General features: G+C 39.1%; 1 protein-coding gene across 1 annotated transcript in view; it reads right to left on the minus strand.

Annotated features, from left to right (window-relative positions):
• The window catches only part of mtrex (Mtr4 exosome RNA helicase), a 129,881-nt gene that overhangs the window by 20,633 nt on the left and 88,829 nt on the right, over positions 1-20,419 (minus strand). Inside the window, exons 19-24 of the mRNA XM_048527213.1 lie at positions 20,216-20,344; positions 17,771-17,881; positions 17,423-17,611; positions 13,558-13,721; positions 10,126-10,231; positions 3,936-3,992 (exon numbers count right to left, since the gene is read on the minus strand). Coding sequence (XP_048383170.1) covers positions 3,936-3,992; positions 10,126-10,231; positions 13,558-13,721; positions 17,423-17,611; positions 17,771-17,881; positions 20,216-20,344 — 756 coding nt within the window. The remainder of the gene's footprint in view (positions 1-3,935; positions 3,993-10,125; positions 10,232-13,557; positions 13,722-17,422; positions 17,612-17,770; positions 17,882-20,215; positions 20,345-20,419) is intronic.

The raw sequence follows: 20,419 nt of genomic DNA on the forward strand, positions 1-20,419 counted from the left end.
AAACAAGGACAAGAGGTGAGGTGGCTTGGCCTTTAGCCTAGGGTTGGTGTTTTCATTGATCAAAGAAGTTACAGCTTGGCATTCAGTAAAAAGTAAGGAAATTGGGAAGAATCACCATGGTTTTGTGAAAGGGCTATTGCATTTAACCAATTTATTATAGTTCTTTGAAGGAGTAATATGCAGTAAGGGGAAATCCATTGATGTACTGTACTTGGATTTTCAGTGGGTATTTGACAAGATACCACATAAAAGGCTCTTGCTTAAACTAGAAACGTAGGGTGCAGGAGGTGCTAGTGCAGATAGAAATTGAAACAAAAATAGAAATTGCCAGAAAAACTCTGATCTGGCATAATTTGTTGGGAGAAAGCAGAGTTGACATTGAGTCCAGTGACTAAAGGTTTCTATTTTTCTTTCAGATTTCCAGCTTGTGCAGTTCTTTGTTTTATTATGGATAGAAATTGGCTGGCTGGCAGCAAACTAAGGATGCATAACTGGGCTTTTCACTGACTGGCAGGATGTGTGGGGTTCCACAGGTGTCTGTGCTGAGTCTCAGGTTTGCACAATCAATTACAATGACTCAGCTGAGGAGAGAGTTTGCAGAGTAACCAAATTTGCAGGTGACATAAAGATAGGTATGCTGTGAAGAGGAGACACGGCTGACTTGTACACTGATAAAGACTGGTTGACTGAACGTGCAAAAATCTGGTAGAGTATAACGTTAGAAAATATGACACTGTTTACTTTGAGAGGTCGAATAAACAAAGTATGACCTAACTGGATAATGACTGAGGAAATCTGAAGTGCAGAGGGATCTGAACGTTCTGGTGCATTAGCCATAAAACGTTACGACACAGGTCCAACACAAAATCAAGAAGTAAATGATAAGAGGAATAGATCAAAAAAAAATTGTGTTTCACTCACACTAGGCACTGATAAGACCACATCTTGAAAACTCTGTGCAGTTCAGGTCTCCTTATTTCAGGAAGGATCCAAACGCTGTGCAGGTGGTTCAGACAAGGCTTACTAGGTTGATACCTATGGATGAGTGGGTTATTCTACTGGCACAGTTTGGCTCATTTTTGCTGGAGTTTACAACTTTGAGGGGCAACTTGATTAAGTGTATAAGATCTGGAATGGTCTTGACAAGGTGGATGTACAAAGGATGTTTCCTGTCGTAGTTGAGTCGAGCAAGGGAGCACCGTTTTAAAATTGGAGATTGCTTTTTTACGACAGTGGCTAGCAGAATGTTTTTCTTTCAGACAGTTGTGCGACTGAAATTCTCAGCCTTAGAAGACAGTGGAGGTCGAATCATTAATATCTTTAAAACTGTCATCAGACACTGAAATCGAAGATCATCAGGAGTAGATGGGAATGTGGAATTTAAAACAAAGAGGTCGGCCATGATCCTACTGAGTGGTGGAGCAGGCTTGAAGAGCTGGCTGGAGGGTTTTTTCCTCTATCACCCTTACAGGTAGTGAATTCCAGATTCCCACCACCCTCTAGGTTTAAGAAAAATCTTTCTCACATCTCCTACAAACTTTTTGCTCCTTTTCTTAAATCTATGCTCGCCAATCACTGAGCTCTCCATCAAGGGGAAATATTCCTTCCTGTCTATCTTATCTATGCCCCTCATAATTATATAAATCTCAATCACGTTCCCCCTCAATCACCTCCGCTCGAAGGAAAATAACCCCAATCTATTCAATCTCTCCTCATAACTAAAACTCCCCAGCTCAGCAAAATCCTGGTAAATCTCTTCTGCACCCTTTCCAGTGCATTCACATTCTCGTTTTAGAAGATAAACATCTACGCGAGCTAAAAGGGCTCAAAAACCTGTTTTTACACTGGAATTGCCATGTGACCTACTAGATAAAATGGCTTTTGTACACTATACTATCTATAAGCGAAAAATGAATAAATGACCAAGGGAGTAAAACACATCCTTATCGCAATTTTTCTTTGTTGAATATCAAATCATAAAAGTCTTCCAAAGTCTGTTAGTCTTTCTGTCGCTTGTTTCAACTGTTTTGCAAATTTCCTTGGCATTGAGTGCTTTGGTGCTTAAGTTTAAATGTTCTGAAATGAAACTTGAGCAAGCCTGAAAAGATTGAATTTTGCCTGCTTTATTTAAATGCCAAAGTTAAGTACATATTTAACTTTGTATACAAATGTATGGAATACATGGGTATCAGGTTCAAGTAAAACCTTAAACCGCTTGAGCTCAAATTCCTGCTTCACTGAATAAGATTGGAAATGTAGGCCTCTTGTGTCTTTAATTTCCTGGTAACCGATGCTCACAAATTAAACCACCAAATCAGAGTTAAAGCAAGCAAAAGAAAATTAATACTAAGGTAGTTTCCTCTGTTGGAGAAAAAAGCTAAGGTTTTCGTGACCCCAATCACTTTGAACAATTTGCTCCAATGTTTTGAATGGCAACTATCGTATCAGCAGCAGTAAGTCACAAATTTTGGGAAGACTGAAGGTATTGTCTTTGATCCATGTTCCAAACTCCATCTCCTAGCCACCAGCTTAATATTTTTTGGAGATAACAGTCTGAGATATAGATACTCGTAATATTCGTTGTGTCATTATTTGATCTCAACAGAGATATTTGTGCTAAGACAATATACTTCTACCTCCATACAACACCCCACCCGGTCCATCTATTCTCATTTGCAGCTGAAAAAAATCACATATGCCTTCATTACCTTTAGGACTAACCATGCCAATGCACTCTGAGACTGTTTGCCACAGTCCACCCTCCTTAAATTTGAGGACATCCAAAACTCTGCTGTCTGCTGTCTTTCCTGACACCAATTCTCCCATTCACTAACTGATTGTTGAACTACTTGGATTCTGGTCAAGTCACATCTTGATTTTCAAACCATCACTTGTGAAGGGAATAGATAATAGAAGCAGACAGTTTGTTTCCAATGGTGGTTGGAACTCCAACCAGGGGGCACAGCCTCGAAATATGGGGAAATAGATTTTGGACTAAGTTCAGGGAGCACTTCTTCACCAAAAGGGTTGTGATGCTGTGGAATCCCCTGCCTAGAAAAGCAGTTGAGGCTACCTCGTTGAATGTTTTTAAGGCAAAGATAGATTCATGAACAGTAAAGGAATGAGGGTTATGGTGAGTGGGCAGGTTAAGTGGAGCGGAGTCCATAAAAATATCAGCCACGATCTTATTGAATGCCAGAGTAGGCTTGATGGGCCAGATGGCTTATTCCCATTCCTGGTTCTTATGGTCTTATCTTATCCGTGGACTGGACTTTCCCTACACCTGTGATATTTGCATTGCATTAGTGTTTACTGACTTCTGGCCTCTCGAGTAGCTGCAGTTTTAAATCAATCCAGTTCAGTTTCCCTTCTACAGTAACCCTCTGCATGTAGGAGATTCAGTGACAGTCTACTGAATGTCAAGGCGGGGGAATAGTCATTGTCTGCTACTCATTTAGTACAAATATTACGTTAGTGCACAGAACTGGTTTTGAAAGCAATATTGAGGAAATCCTGGGAAAATTCAAACCACCTCTATGGAAAACTACACAGTCATTTTGAACACATTATAGCGTAATTACCGCATGCATGTGTGGGCAGAGCTGTTGAGGCATTACAAGCAAGATCCATGTTTGGAAATGGGGAAGGGAAGAATCGGGCTGGTAATAAATACTCAAGTCTTTGTGAGACATTGCAGGACATGTAATTAATTAAATCTTAATGCTCTGGCTCAGCTAATTCTGAAGAGGCCACAATAGCGTAATCCTAAATTAGAACAATATAATAGCTAAAATATACCTACAGTGCTACAGTTTATTTGTTATTAAGTAGAATGATAATAAAAATTAGTAGTTGCTAATGATTTGGTAGTACTGGCATATGAACTGCACCCATAAATATTTGAATAAGTACAATAAACAACAAAACAGCCTTACCTGCATCTGTCGTAATGGGCCTGCTAGCTGTTCTGTCAGTTTGGGCATTTCATTTGCCTGTAAATTAGAACAGACATAATGAAACTGCTGTATCACTGATCTGTTATCAAGATTTAGTGCCACACAACATTGGAAATCTCCTAGTTTTTAGACTTGCAAGATCACTTTAGCTGCATACCTGACCATTTTGGGCCAGACACAAAGTTTGAACCAACATTAGTAATTACAAATAGATCTTGGGGTTCAAAGTGAGGATTTACCGAATAGTAAAGGAATATCTTTTGACAGCAGACCTTACCAAAACTTCAGGCTTGCAAAACATGACAGGAAAAACACTGAGATAGAATGGAAATTATACAGCAGCTATACAAAATCCTGGTTAGACCTCAATTGGAGTACTGACACCAGATCTGGGAAAAACATCTTAAATAGGATAAATTGGCCTTGGAAGTACTACAACATAGGTTTACATGAATGATACCTGCATTTCAGGGGTTAAGCTACAAGGAAAGAACATAAAAATTGCTTTTTCTAGAATTTAGAAGGTTAAGGGTGATCAGGTCAAAATATTCAAAAGGAAAGAAAAAGATAACATATTTCCACTTGTTGAGGATTCTAGAACTAGGTGTCATAGGCTCAGAACTAGAATTAGACTACACCGTTCGGGAGTGACATTAGGAAGGACTTCTTCACACTAGGGTGGTAGAAGTTTGGAACTCTTCCATAAACAGCAACTGATGCTAAGACAGTTGTTAATTTTAAATCTTTGAGATAGCAAAATTTTTGTTCAGCAAATGTGTTATGCAATATGGATCAAAAGGCAGGTATATGGAGTTGGGCCACAGATCATCCATGATCTCCTTAAATGGCAGAATAGGCTCAAGGGAAACACATAATTGCAAATGATTGTAAGGCTGTGTCAATTAGAGTTCCAAAGCTCAGTTTTTGGATCAGGATTGCAATTTTGTATGATTTCACGTATCACCAGAAAAAAAAGTTAACTTTTTTTTTGAGGGGGGTGCCAGGGGAAGTATTATTGTTCTGCATTAATCATAGCAGGTGAAAGAATTACAGAGCTTTCACCATTCAAACCACAAAAAGAATGGCTGTGCCAATACAATTACACATGTTTCCTTCTACTTTTCTCTGTAAATATAGGTGAAATACTTGACCATTGCTGTGTCTCCTTCATTCTCTATGAGATTGTCTCTACTGCCCTTTACGGAGCTCACTGACTCTTTGAAAGTAGTCTTGTTTATGCAGTTATAGTCTTTGCCATTATCCTTTACATTAAGAAAGCAAAAGCGATCAGTCTGTCTAGGGTGTCTATTTGCATGGCTTCTTTGATTTTACCTCCTTTTACGTTCTATATTAACATATCATTTTATTGTATACCCGGGTCTTAACGTTAATTCTTTCAACAATCTTCTCATTCATTTATGTAATGTTGGATATTTCCACAAACCCTTTCCATTCGATAAGTAAGTTTTAAAATCGACATTCCCCCATTTCAAAACTAAACAGCTTCTGTTTCAGAACTGCTGTCTTAGTAACCAAATTTTTTATTCCATTTACCAGATCCACATCCTTTCTCATTCATTTGAAATTTGGACTTTTGTAGTCCAACACTGTTTTCCTTTTAAACCATAAAAATTTGTTGGAGTCGATCCCACACTATTTCAGAGGAAATTATCCAACCTTTCTTTTTAAATGTCATTTTATGACCAAGCTAACAATCTTTTGTGAAGGAAGTACTTCCAGCACATAGCTTAACTCAAAGCTTTTCTAACTTGAGTTTATCCCTCAAACTCTCCATCATATCCAGCTGAAACAGCTTACTCATTTGGACAGTATCTAATCCTTTCCTTACTTTGAAGACCTCAAATTATATCTTCTCAAACCCTACATTTACTGAACTGGAAAGTCCCAACACTCTTGTGCTTGCAATGGCTATTATAGAAAATCACTTAGAATTGCTTGCAAATACTTGTCAAACATTGCTATAAACAAAGTCAATTCAAAACTCTCCAATCTATATAATTACTCAAACCACATTTACCAGCCTGTTTGGCTAATCTATTGTTTGGCACACAAAGAACTTCATGGAACTGCAGTCGTATGGTTTTTTTTTAAACTTCTTTCTTAACTCTTATTTCCTTGCAAGCTTCTTGACTTGGTCTTAAAATTTGAATTCCAAACAAAATTAAATCTACCGAACGTTACATATTATGCAGGGTCGACTGATGGAAAGATTCACTGTGACAGCTAAATTCAATACATAAATGCTCACTATTTTCAGCCAAGTAGCAGCAAGTGATGGGTTATACTGAAATCCAGCCTTCCTATGCCATTTTATGAACTTTTGACTCTGCCATGAACAATATTTGTCACTCCATACTAATTCTTTCCACGTCGTTCGCTTCTCCAGTGAGGAATTTGTGTCCTACAGAGCTCTGTTTTGAAACAGCTTGCTCCATGATTGCTGTGAATGATCGAATCGGTGTGAGCAATGTTTCAGCACATGGATGCACAAGTGGTGTGAAATGCGTTTTGTCAAGAACTTGACATTTTCCTTGTGCCCTCCAATCACTCAAGTTTTTGGCTCTTCATCTCCTTTTTCTAAAACCTGCACGTGGGTTCCATTATTCGACATTAATTCATTTTCAATACCAAACAAGGTGAGATATAAAACTTCCTAATCCTTTGTTCCTCCTTTCCAACAACACTCTTCCATTTTGCTGCCGACTTCTTTCAGTACTATTCTGACTCCAAGTTGTTGCTGCTGCTTCTGACTCTGCAAAGAGCCAGAGTGTCCTCTTCCACTATCTTGCAGAAGCCCAAACTTCCTGGCTACTTGTGTCTTTCTTTCTCCTCGTTTTCTTCTTCTCCCAGATGTCATTCTGTTGTCATCTTCTCTTCTTACCCAACAATTTCCAAGGCCACCTCTCTGAATGCTGACCCCACTCCTGAATGTCAGCACCCACGATTCCTGGCTACCATCCCCAATCCCCAGCCATGCACCGGATTAGGCACCACATGGACATGACTCTAACGATGAGCAATTTTATCCACTTATTGTCCCAAACAATCTTGTGGCATAGTCCTGAAAGCCCAAGCCCCATTTTGAAAGTTGCTTGGTCACCATGGCCTCTTTGCCCTCTGGCTTTTGTGGGAGAGAATATAATCCAAGAGCTATCCAAGAATTTGATCCAAACGATAGAGGGGTTTCACTGCTGCTCCACATCTGCAAACTGCTAGACTCACAATTTGTGATTTCAATAGGCAATCTGTGTCCAATATAAAGCAAGTTATCATTCACTGTAAATAAACACGTGTGCTCAGGTTGTCTGTCTTGCACATGCTTTTAGTGTGCTTTGAGTTCAGGATCAATTCTACCCTTCTAACAAATTTAAAGCTAAGGCGCTTTCTTAGGAAAGCAATTACTTGGGATAGGTGGGAGGAAGGGCAGGTTAGGGAGGCGGGTCAAGCTGGGCTGGTTTTGGGATGTGTTAGGAGGGGAGATTTTGAAGCTTGTGAAGTCCACATTGATACCATTGGGCTGCAGGGTTCCCAAGCGGAATATGAGGTGCTGTTCCTACAACCTTCGGGGAGCATTTCTGTGGCACTGCAGGAGGCCCAGGATGGACATGTCTGCAGAATGGGAGGGGGAAGTTAAAATAGTTTGCAACTGGGAGGTGCAGTTGTTTAGCGTGAACTAAGCGTAGGTGTTCTGCAATGTGGTCCCCAAGCCTCTGCTTGGTTTCCCCAAAGTAGAGGAGGCCACAACAGGAACAGCAGATACAGTATACCACATTAGCAGATGTGCAGGTGAACAGCTGCTTGACATGGAATGTCTTCTAGGGGCCTGGGTTGTGGGTGAGCAGGGAGGTGTAGCACTTCCTGTGGTTGCAGGGAAAAGTGTTCGGTGTGGTGGGGCTGGAGAGGGGGGGGGGGGGGGGGAGAAAGAGAGAAGAGGAGTTGCGGTCCTTGAAAAACGAGGACATCAGAGATGTACGGGAGTGGAATGCCTCATCCTAGGAGCAGATGCGACAGAGGCAAAGGAATTGGGAATAGGGGATGGCATTTTTGCAGGAAGGTGGGTGGGAGGAGGTGTATTCTAGATGACTATTGGAGTCAGTGGGCTTGAAATGGATATCAGTTTCCAGGTGGTTTTTGAGTGAAGATCCTGAAACACACTTCTTAACATCACACTGGTACTCGCTCCACCACAGACAAGTGGTTCAAGGAGGCGGCCCACCAGCATCTTTACATGGCTAATAGAATATGTGCAATCAATTCTGGTCACACATCATTCTGACTTGGATCCAGATAGTATTTTAGTGGTCGTTATGTTGGTGCAGGTTTCTTGGGCTGAAGGGCCTTTTCTGCATTGTATGACTCCACAATTAAGTTTGGTACAATAATAATTTGAAAATATGTCCAGAAAACCATCCTGAAACCACAATTGTGACATCACTGTTTCTTCGTTCGTATTATATCAAAATCCAAGAACTCTCTTGCTAACAGCAGTGTGGATTACCTACACCATATGAATGGCAGCACTTCAAGACAGCAGGTCACCACCACATTCCAAAGGGCAATTTGGAATGGGCAATAAATGCAGGCCTAACTAGCCAGTTCTACATCCAGAGAAATAATAAACAAAAGAGAAAAAGTCATGGTGATCAACCGAGCTCTCCGAAGTACACCCTCAGTATCTTTGGCAGGAAAATTTCTTCAATTCAGAGATGCTGAAGAACTCCAATCCCATCAGTATACATCATTACTCAGACAACTGTCTGTGCTGGTTTGATCACATTCAAGCATTTATGGTTTATCATTAATAGACCCAAAAATCTGTACATGAACTGACACTGGATGACCCTGGTGTGCCTGTCTTCAAGCCAGATGTGAAGATTGCACATGACAGAGACAATGGGAAGATAGGCGCTGACAACCAAAGCATCAAGAGGCTATTAAGAAGGGTACTGAAAGATGAAAGCATAAATGAAAAGCTCAGTTAGCCAGACAACAGAGGCCAGCAAGGGGTACGCGTTCTCAACACAATGTCACCTTCTGCTGCAAATACGGCAGAGACTAGCATGTTTTAACTAGGCTCCCAAGCCACACCTGATGTTCAATAAATAGTTGACCATCATGGCACAAACCACTGTCTTACAAGACAGAAGGCTGACACCAACTTAAAGGAACGTATTGCGGCTATTTTACACGATTACAGTCCACATGTAATCTACATTTATTTCATTGACCAGGCACACTTACTGAATCAATAATCAACTTAAAACTGTCCACATTTTGCATTATTATGCCAAATATCATCTCTAAGTTCATATTTAAGTTGTTAACTGCAGAACCTTGGAGAGAAGGCTAGATTTATAACAAACTTTAATGTTTACAGAAATTTATTTTTGCTGATCTATAAAGCAGGACAACCAAGAGATTTAGCTTGTTAAGTCAATCCTAGATGGCAGCTTGGCAGTGTTCATTTTACTTTTGTCGTGGGATAAATTTAGAAAGCTTTCCTGAACTGTCAACAACTCAAAATGTTACAATTTAGAATCATGTTGAACCCTTAAAGCCAGAGTTGGGCATTCCTGAGCTTGCAATATATTCCTGGTTGAGTTAAATGGATCTTAAAACAAAAAAAAAATTTTGCATATTTATAACATATATTTCACAACCAAAGGTCTTCCCAAATCTCACTCTACAGTCAGCTCAAATATTTTTCAAGTGTAGTTATTATTGCATTATCGAAACATAGGAAGTTGCTTTGCACACAGCAACTTATCACAAACACCAGGTGAACCAAGCAAACAGCAGTAATAGAAAAGTTTAGCCAACCTGTGGAGCAAATGTAAATGGAAAGAATTAGACTGATTGTTCCTTATTCCCCCTCTCTCAGAGATATAACCTGAAACTGCTAATGATACCCCTTGTACTGATATTATCCAACCACAGTCTCGTTGATTCCAATCAAAAACAGGGGAAGCCATGGCAAAACACAAACTGTTGATATCATTTGGTATAAAAGTGTCTTACTCTGATGATGAAATCTAGCTACTGTATGTACAGGAACAAATGCCAAACTATCATCCATATGACAAGTACATCAGGAGAATCATTTTACAATGTATTTTTCTTAAAGAGGAAGATCAATGAATATATTTACCTTCTCCTGAAATACAAAGCAACTCAGTAAGGCTGTAGCCTGCTCAGCTGCTAGATCATTGAAGATCCCATTAAACATCATTTCTGTCAGAAGTAGTTCATCCGCACTACAAGAAAACAAATTATCTGGTTAATACTAATCACACAAAATCTAGATGTTAATTTGTATAATTCATACTTTACTACATACCTCAATTGAATTATGTATAATTGTACACTACAGCATACTCTTGTGCAGGAAGTTGTGTTTACCAATTTAACAACTGGTTGATAAAGCTATTAAACAAAAGATACAGCTAAGGTTTTATAAATTGCATTCCAGATTGCAAAAGTACAGATAATGCAGAGATTAACTTAAATCTTTGGTTGGGCTTTAGTTTGTACGTTGCACTTCTTTGCAAACTTTTTCCCAATGTGACTCCATTTTAATGCAGACTGTGAAGGGGGAAATTCACCTAATAACCACATGGGGAATTTTTCACAGATTATTAACACATTTGGACATTAATCATTAATGCATTAACACCATGATTATTCATCTTATATGATCAGAACTAATGCATAACCAGTTCATGACTTCAATCTAACAGCATATTGATATTAATGTAATTGGGTTTGAATTATAAATTAAAACAGTTCAGATTTTAATGTATTACTGTTCTGATTATTGATGCAATAATTCGTGATAAATGAAGGAATAGGAAAGTGATGCAATAGTAAGTGTATAATTAATTTGATCCTGATTATTAATGTTATAGAATGCTGATTATTCCTGCAGCAAATCCTGATTGTTGATGCTATGGTGCCAGACGATTAAGGTCACAGTGAACTTATTGTTCACAAGGCAGCATCCTGAAAGTTTAATGGGGCTCTGATTATGAATGCAATGAGGAGCTGATTTTTCATGGAATATGACTCTGAGCATCGATGTAACAGTGTCCCCATGATCTATGATCATAACTATGCACTAGATTCTGATTAAAGTAATAGAATCATAATGACCTTATTTCCCTTATCTATCCCTTTTAACGTATTTTATGGCTTCACTAAGATCACCTCTCATTCTTCAAAACTCTAGAGAATACCCGAACCCTAACTCTAGATTTGCCAATCTCTCTTCTTTGGATAGCACTGTCATTCCAGAGATAAGTCTGTTGAATTTTAATTGCCTTCCCACGATGGCAATAGAACCTTCCAAAGACAAGAGACCAAATATGCATATTGTACTCCAGGTATTGTCTAACCAAGGTTCAAGAAAATTGAAGCAAGGCCTCACACTACTTCCGTACTCAAGGGCTCCTCAATAAAACCTAACATATCATTATCCTTCCAAATTGCCTGCTGCACTTTTATGTCACCCTTCAGTGAGTTAATGAGGATGACACCCAGGTCCCTTTGTACATCTACACTTTCTAACCTCTCACAATTTAAGAAATATTCTGTAAAATTTGTTCTTCTGACTGAAGTGGTAAGCCTACATTTTTCCACCTTCTATACAACTTGCCATGTTCTTGTTCACTCACTAAGTCTCTGCAAACCTCTGCAAGTTACTATGCATCACCCTCACAGCACACATTCTCACCTAACTTGGTGTCATCCACAAATTTGGAAACATTACATGTGATCCCCTCATCCAAAATACTAACATTGTTATGAAGATTCATTAAATTTGTTATTGCTTGGAGGATTTAAATTTCAAAGGATTGTCAAAATTGGATTTTAAGTTTTATGGAAATGCTTGGAGTGGTTTTGTTAAAAAAGTTCATTGTAATTTTACAGGGCACGTTAAAGATTTTTTTTTAAACCGGACTTCCTGTAAATACATGACTAGTGATAACTGGTTGCTTTGCTGTAGATTCCTGCAGGGGCTGCTTTTAAACAAGGACCGTATTGGAGAAGATATTTGTTTCTACTCTGGCTGAGTTGCAAGAAAGCTTGTTAAAAGCAAACTGACTTGGAGGAAAGCTTGCCATGAATAAGTTGAGTTGGAAGAAAACCTGCAAATAACAAGGTGCCCAGCTGATCTCCAATTTCTAAAAGAACCCTCATGTTGAGTAAAGGGTAAATCTTATTCATACTTTTGAAACAGTACTTGGTGAAACATCACAAGATTCTATTTCCTGAGAATCTGCAAAACTTCAGAGAGAAACAAATATGATTAGTGACTTGACCAAATGTCAGAACTTCAGAGCCACAGAATATATTATGCTTTATCCTTTGTTTTCATGAATAAGCCGCTAGTCAAAGTGTTGTTTTTCCTTCAGAAAATCATTCTCTGCCGAAAAATCTGTTTTTTCTTTTTGAGGCGAGAGAGTGATTTATTGATAGGCAGTGGAAGAGTTGAGGGGGTATTGAGAAAAAGAGAGCGAGAGAGATGTTTGTTTGCTTGTCTGTTCTGGGATAGCTGTAGGCATAAACATTTATACTTCCATAATAATGACACACATGATAACTAATCACTGTTCCTTAATTTAATAAGTCTTTTTGAGAATAAACCAAGCAAATGTGATTACTAGGAAACCCAGCTAATTGATTTTGTTTAAATCTACGAGAGATAAGAAATTTAATAGATTATCTTGGTAACTGGCAAATTATTTTGTGTTGTGATCCGTGCAGTTTTGCGATGAGGATAACAATGCACTCATCCAGCCTTGGTCATAACAAGTCTGTTGTAAACACATGGGAGCCAAGTACTGATCTTGCGAGTCACAGCCTGCCAATATGACAATAACCCATTTACTCGTGTTTTCTGTTTGTTAGCCATTTCTTAATCCATGCCAGTATACTACCTTCTATTCGGAGATAGCAAAAACTGCAGATGGTGAAATCAGAGTCAATACAGTGTAGAGCTGGAGGAACACAGCAAGTCAGGCAGCAGAGGGATAGCAAGTCGAAGTTTTGAATTTACACTCTTCAACAGGATTACCTTCTATTCCATGTGCCTCAATTTTGCTAAGTGCTCTCTTGTAGAGTCTATACAAGACTTTATTTACTGCACAAATTTATTACTGATGTAAACAGTTTCAGCTTTACACACATGCTAAATAATGTAATGTAAATCAGATTTTAAAAGGGAACTAATGTAAAGTTGGCTAATCCTTAATTTAAGTAGCTTTACTGTTGCAACCACAACTCTTTTTAAAAAAGTAAAACTGCTGTGCATTTAATACAAAAACTGCAATATAAATGCACAATAAAAATGCATGGAAGACTCATGTTGTAACCAGCACAATTAAAACTCAAATCTTTTAAGTTTGCTTAAGAACAAAATGTGCTTATAATGGAGCACGAGGGCGCCCTTGAAAATGATCACATGTCTGGAGTTTTGGGGACCTAGGTGGAAAAAGACAAACAGATCGAGAGACAACTCAAATCGATAAGTCACGTTTTCTTAAAGTGCCGGTTATGTAAATTTATTTACTTAATGCCTCACCTGCTTATTTCACAAGCAACTCTTCCTTTCATTTCAATTACATCAGATGAAGTAGCAAAGCCTAAGCGTCTGATTACTCGTTTACGGCATTTCAGTTCATCCATCTGCAAAACTGTTCGAGCTTTCTTCAGCTCTCGCTTCGCTGTTTTGATTTCTCCAGCAATCTACATATACAGACACATGAACATTCAATACATACAAGTTATAATGAGACACAATCCAAGTCATACATATCTGAAAAATATTACTTATCTAGCGCTGTCAATACCTTGATTGAATCGAGATCATGAAGTTATGAAATACATTTTCAATCAAAACTAGACAATGTTACAAATGATTTTTTGACAAGTGGTGAGCTCGATAAAAACCGGGGAGGTCGTTTGGAAAGTTAGACCAAACATGCGAGGTCTATGGTCATGTAGAGGACGGAAAATGGTAAAATGGCTAAAGTGATGATGGTGCAAGGCCAAGCAATAGATCCAGATGGTTGTTTAATAATTACAACAGACGATATGGGAAGCATGTAAAAACTGGCAAAATATGTAGGGGCTTCATGGTTGGTGAAAGGCAGGGTGGGATGCCCGAGTTGGCACATGCTTCTCTCAAAGCTGGACTTGAGCTTTGGTAATGAGATTCAAAACGTACAGATTCTTCTCAAATGTTTTCCCTCCACTGTAGGCATTCTTATGCCAGAGGTTCACATCAACACAGAAAGTAAAAGTTAGCCATTTGGCCTGCATCACCTCCACCATTCAAGATGATAATGGCTTATCCTCCAGCTCAGAGCCTTGTTCCCAATTTTCTCAACAAACCCTTTGATATCTTCACCTTAAAAAGAGTTATACTCAACACCTTCTGGAATTCATACAATGTTTTAGCTTCAACTTATTTCTGCAGTAGCGAATTCTATAGATTCAACACTCTCCAGGTGGAGAAATTTCTCATCCCAATCGGAAGTGGCCTACCCTGTATCCTTACATTGTGAACTCTGATTTTGGACTCCCAGGTCAGCAGGAAGATTCTTTCTGTATTTATCCTCTCTAAAATTTTACAGGTTTCTACAAGATCATTCCTCATTCTTCTAACATCCAGTGAATATCATCTTGACTGAATGAATCTCTCTTCGTACGTCATTATTGCCACTCCAAGAATCAGACTGGTAAACTTTTGTTGCCCACTATCCACAACCAAAACATCATCCCTCAGGTACAGAGAGCAAAACTGCAAACAATACTCCATGTGTGGTCTCACCAAGGTCCTGCACAATTACTGCAAGAAATCCCTGTTCCTATACATGAATCATCTCACTATGAAGGTCAACAGTCAAATTGCCTTTTTTGCTGCCTGCTGTACCTGCATGCTTACTTTCAGCAACTGATGTACAATGACACCCAGGTCTCATTTCACTCCTCTCTTTCCCAAATTGGCACCATTCGGATAACAATCCACCTTCCTATTTTGCAACCAAAGTGGATAACCTCACAGGAGGACGGGCCATGATCTGGTGGCATTTTCAATATCCGTCCAGAGACCCAGGTAATACTCTGGGAACCTAGTTCCAAATCTCACCTGACAGGTGGTGGAATTTGAATTTTATACAGAAATCTTGGATTAAGAGTCTTACGATGGTGGTGGAACTTCTGCTAATCATTGGAAAAATCTCTGGTTCATTAATGTCCCTAAGGGATGAAAATCTGCCTTGTTTACCCAGTCTGGTCTACATGTGACTCCAGACCCGCAGCAATATGGTTGACTCTCAACTGTCCTCTGGGCAATTAGGGATGATCAATAAATGCTGGCCTAGACAGTGATGCCCTCATCCCATGAATGAATTTAAAAAAAACTCTTGCAGAATGACAGATCGTAAGAACTGCAGATGCTGCAGTCAGAAACAAAACAGTGTGGAGCTGGAGGAACTAGCTAGAAGGATAAAAAAAAACTGGCTAGGAAACAGGAGACATAGAGTAGTAGGGGAAGGGGGTTTCTCAAATTGGAGACCTGTGACCAGTGGTATTCCACAGGGATCTGTGCTGGGACCACTGTTGTCTAAGATATATGTAAACGATTTGGAGGAAGGTGTAGGTGGTCTGATCAGCAAGTTTGCAGATGACACTAAGATTGGTGGAGTAGCTGATAGTGAATGGGACTGTCAGAGATTACAGCAGAATATAGATATTGTCAGATAAATAGCAGATGGAATTCAATCCGGGCAAACGCGAGGTGATGTATTTTGGAAGATCTGATTCAAGAGTGAACTAAACAATAAATGGAAAAGTCCTGGGGAAAATTGAGGTCCAGAGAGATCTGGGCATTCAGGTACATTGTTCCCTGAACGTGGCAACACAGGTCAATCGGGGGTAAAGGTGGCACACGGCATGCTTTCCTTCATTGGACGGACTATTGAGTACAAGAGTTGGCAGGTCCTGTTACAGTTGTATAAGACTTTGGTTCGGCCACATTTGGAGTACTGTGTACAGTTCTGGTCACCACATTACCAAAAGGATGTGGACGCTTTGGAGAGGGTGCAGAGGAGGTTCACCAGGATGTTGCCTAGTATGGACGGCGCTAGCTATGAAGAGAGGTTGAGTAGATTAGGATTATTTACATTAGAAAGAGATTGAGGGGAACCTGATTGAGGTCTACAAAATCATGAGGGGTATAGACAAGGTGGATAGCACGAAGCATTTACCCAGAGTGGGGGACTCAATTACTAGGGGTCACGAGTTCAGGTTGAGAGGAGGAAAGTTTAAGGGAGATATGCGTGGAAAGTTCTTTACGCAGAGGGTAGTCGGTGCCTGGAACACGTTGCCAGCGTAAGTGGTAGATGCAGACACACGAGCGTCTTTTAAGATGTATCTGGACAGGTACATGGATGGGCAGGGAGCAAAGGGATACAAACCCTTAGAAAATAAATGACAGGTTAGATAGAGGATCTTGATCGGCACAGGCTTGGAGGGCCACAGGGCTTGTTCCTGTGCTGTAATTTTCTTTGCTCTTTGTTCTTGAATACAGCAGGCCACACAACATCAGAGGAGCAGGAAAGTTGACGTTTCAGGTGGGAGGGGTGGATACATGGGAGAGAAGATGGACAGATTTTCAGAAATGGGGAGGGGGGAAAGGAGATCAGAAATATTCTGAAATGGCGAAGGGTCCCTCCCATCTCACTGACCAATCACCACTGCTCCCTGCCTGCGGTGCTCACCTATCACCATTCTACCTACCTTCCCCAGTACTACCCCTCCTCTCTCTATTTTTTTCTGAGCTCCCTTCCCCCTCCCCATTTCTGAAGAAGGGTCCTGACCCAAAACATCAATTTTCCTGGTCCTCTGATGGTGCCTGGCGTGCTGTGTTCCTCCAGCTCCACACTGTGTTATCTTGGAGTATGAGGAAGCCAATGTAATGATGGGGAATCGGGAAGTGACACAGAAGTTGAATAAATACTTTGCATCAAATGCATTTTTCCTCAAATACTCTACTTTTTCCTTAAAACCAATACTAATAAATTGGACTAAAGTTCTTACTTTAAAAATACAGCATTTCTGGTTCCGAATTCATGTCTTCAGTCTCTGGTATTTTGATTTTGCTGGTAACACATATTTATTTGATCTAACATTTCTCCAAACTGTTACTTTGGTTATATTTATCTGAAGTCGGTTGTAAGATATAGGGAAATTACTTACATAAATACTAAGCAATGGCAAAATGATCACATGGACACAATAAACTTTCACTTTAATGTTGCCTTGACACACTGGTATGCCAAAGATTTACAGGTGTTGCAAAAATACACAGAAACATCATTTCACAGCCATGATAAACCAATCTCATTTTATCAACAATATATTACACAAGATAACTCGTTTACCTGAGCTTTTCTCTCACAAAGTCTGTAGGCAGTTTCCAAATTTGAGTCATTATGCATAGAATGGGAATACATTCTGTGCTCAAAAGCCTCTATTTTCTGTATTACTTTCTTCAGTCCCTGATCCTTGATTCCCATGTCATCAATTGGATCAAGTAAAGGTATGCCATCAGGAAATCTCTTTTGTACTTCCTAGGACACACAAAAAATGTTCAGAATACAGAGTGGGAGAGGGCTTTGACAAATGGTGTGTTTCATATGGATTTTTTGCTATTTTTCATTAAAAAAAGAGTCGCAACAATTTATGACTCAATATGCAGAGATTGTTGGGATCTGGACTAGAACTTGTACCTGTATCGATTTCAAAACACTTTGCCTGTTGTCTAGTGGTCTCAGATCTTTTGGAATATACAGACGCACACTACTGATGGCTGTAATTAAATGAAGTAGGATGGGAACAACCTGTTTAAGAAAGAAGTCACAAAGAATAAACATTACATTATAGCCAAGTTAACTAAATACAAAAAATGTTCAACTGGCATTTTATGAATTATCAATTAAGTATCGAAAGTATAACATTAAAAAAAGGAGAGATGACCAGGAAATCTACATATCCATTCATATCTGCACAGAGAAAGCCGAGTGCAAAATCAGACAGGAAATGATGATACAGGGTAAAATCTGGTACCGAGGCAGTTGTTTTATCTTAATTCAATCATGTAACTAGAGCACTGATATAATCCAACACAGAATGAACATACAAAGAGATCTGAAAAGTGTTAGTTTTGCCTCAATCGAACATGTTTTTTTGTGGTGTCATGTAAAACGTGATGCCTAATAAGTGAGGTACCCATACATGTGAAGATGCATTAGCGATATAAAATTTGATAAATTAATTAGGTTAAAAACAAAGACAGGGAAAAAGGCTAAACATATCTCACATGGGTAAACATACAGAGAGTGGAATGAAGGGGTAGAGTTAGGAAGAGCACCAGTGTGAATTAACAAAATTGGCTTATATGCTAACTTGCTTTTTTGTGTTCCTAAACTTGGCACCTGCTATTTCCTCCTCTACACTTTGCACTGAACTAAATGGGGTAAGACCCACTCAAGCGACAACAAGCATATTCCATTTTGGGAATACAGATAAACATCTCAATGTGCTTTTCTTTACAACTTAGTTTAGAAATTCGTGTGAATGAATTTGAAAATTGGCCAAATGTTGGATTCCAAAATGAACCTAATGAAGATACAGACTGAGTAAAAATGAAAAGCAATATCTCAGAGGCATACAAATAACATAGAAATTGATAACAAAGGGAAAACATGAGTAATACAAAGACAGAGATCAAGAAACTATAATAAAACAACCTTTTTAAAAAGGGTATAAAAGCTAGAGAAGCAATGTTAAAAAAGGTAGAGTAAAAGTAGTAAAGTGCTGCATAAGGTCCTGGAAACAATGCCACAGAATATCTAATCATGCTTTGAAAAATTTATGTGCTAGTCTTTGTTTAAAATTTACAAATGCCAGGTCTCCTGAAATCCCCAAAGATATGATTAAACACTATCCATTGCAAATTAGGTCACTTTAGTTTTCTCCAGACTTTTCTTTCTATTCCGGACCTAATCTGTGGAAGTATTTGTATTTCAGCAGCCAGATTTAAACTACAGGGACAGGCATTTACATATCATATAGCAGTTACCAATTCTCCACTCTGGCCCTTGGCTCTGACCAGAAAAGCAGGGCTTAACAATTATTCTTATTTACCAGGAGAATGAAACGTTTTAAAGTTACTCTTCGAACAGCAGAATTGCAATTTCTTTCTCTCATCTGTGATTGTCCCTATAGTGATGATGCCCCCATAGTGATGTTTTGCAATTTCAGGATGTGGCTCAGTGATCAAGAATTTACTACAATATGAGAGCAAGTCAGGATGATGTGATTTGGAAGGGAATTTAGAAAGGGATGTTGTTCATGAAATATTGCTGCTCTTGCTCTTTCAGGAGTAAAAACTGTAGAGAAGTAGTCTATTAAATAAACCTTTTTGGAAATTCTGAAGGCATCCTACAGACATATATATGGCAGCCACAGTATGAACGGATATCCAGTATGGGAACGAAGGCACTAATAAAGAGAATGTTTGTACATTATACCTCAGGATCTCACATACTCTTCAGATGTCCTCTGTATCTGGTTGGGGCATGGCTTATCATTTGAAATTGCAAATGGTGCTGATCATGGTGGATTCATCAGCAAACAAACCCTTTCCTGATTTAAATACAGGACACAGATCACTGATGAAGAATTCAAAGATAATTGGGTGGAAAACGCTTTGTTGAGCAGTACGTCTGAAACACCTTTTCAAGATGACCCCACCGAGGCCTAAAATCTGTCAGTACTCCTCACTGAAATGGCAGAGTAGGTGCCAGTTAGAGAAGGAGCACAGGTGTTATAACTATGCCAAGCTGATCGCCTCAAAATTTCAGCTTCGGGTCCCAACTGTGACCCCAACTCAGTTTGGAAAGCCCTATCCTTAAGGGCCATTTCCTAGGGCTATAAAAATCGGTCTGATGGTTGCAACAAATTTTGTTTGCTTTGGGAAGCAAATGGGAGAACTGTGAAGTTAATGAGACAAGAAATAAAGACATGAAAATAAAAGTATGTTACAGCAATATCAAAATATCTGTCATCAGGGTTTTAGATCTGGATACATTTAAGATCTGTTCCACAGCAATTTAATGGCAGCCTTAATGTGTTATTTTTAATTGCATTGGAATTAACCGTAATCCACAAACCTGCATCTCGCCTTTCTCCCCTGGTTTAGCTGGTTTAGCTGTTCCTGATGCTGCAAGTTTTACACTGTCTTTATTGCAAAGCAACAAAGCCTCTACCACATACAAGGGGTCCAGTTCTCCAGTGTTAGGCTGTGAATATCAACAAGAATGAAAAATCATAACCAGAGTTCTAATATTTTCAATATCTTTTTGAAATTATACATA

The sequence above is a fragment of the Stegostoma tigrinum genome, chromosome 1, assembly GCF_030684315.1.
Source record: "Stegostoma tigrinum isolate sSteTig4 chromosome 1, sSteTig4.hap1, whole genome shotgun sequence".
Lineage (NCBI taxonomy): Eukaryota > Metazoa > Chordata > Chondrichthyes > Orectolobiformes > Stegostomatidae > Stegostoma > Stegostoma tigrinum.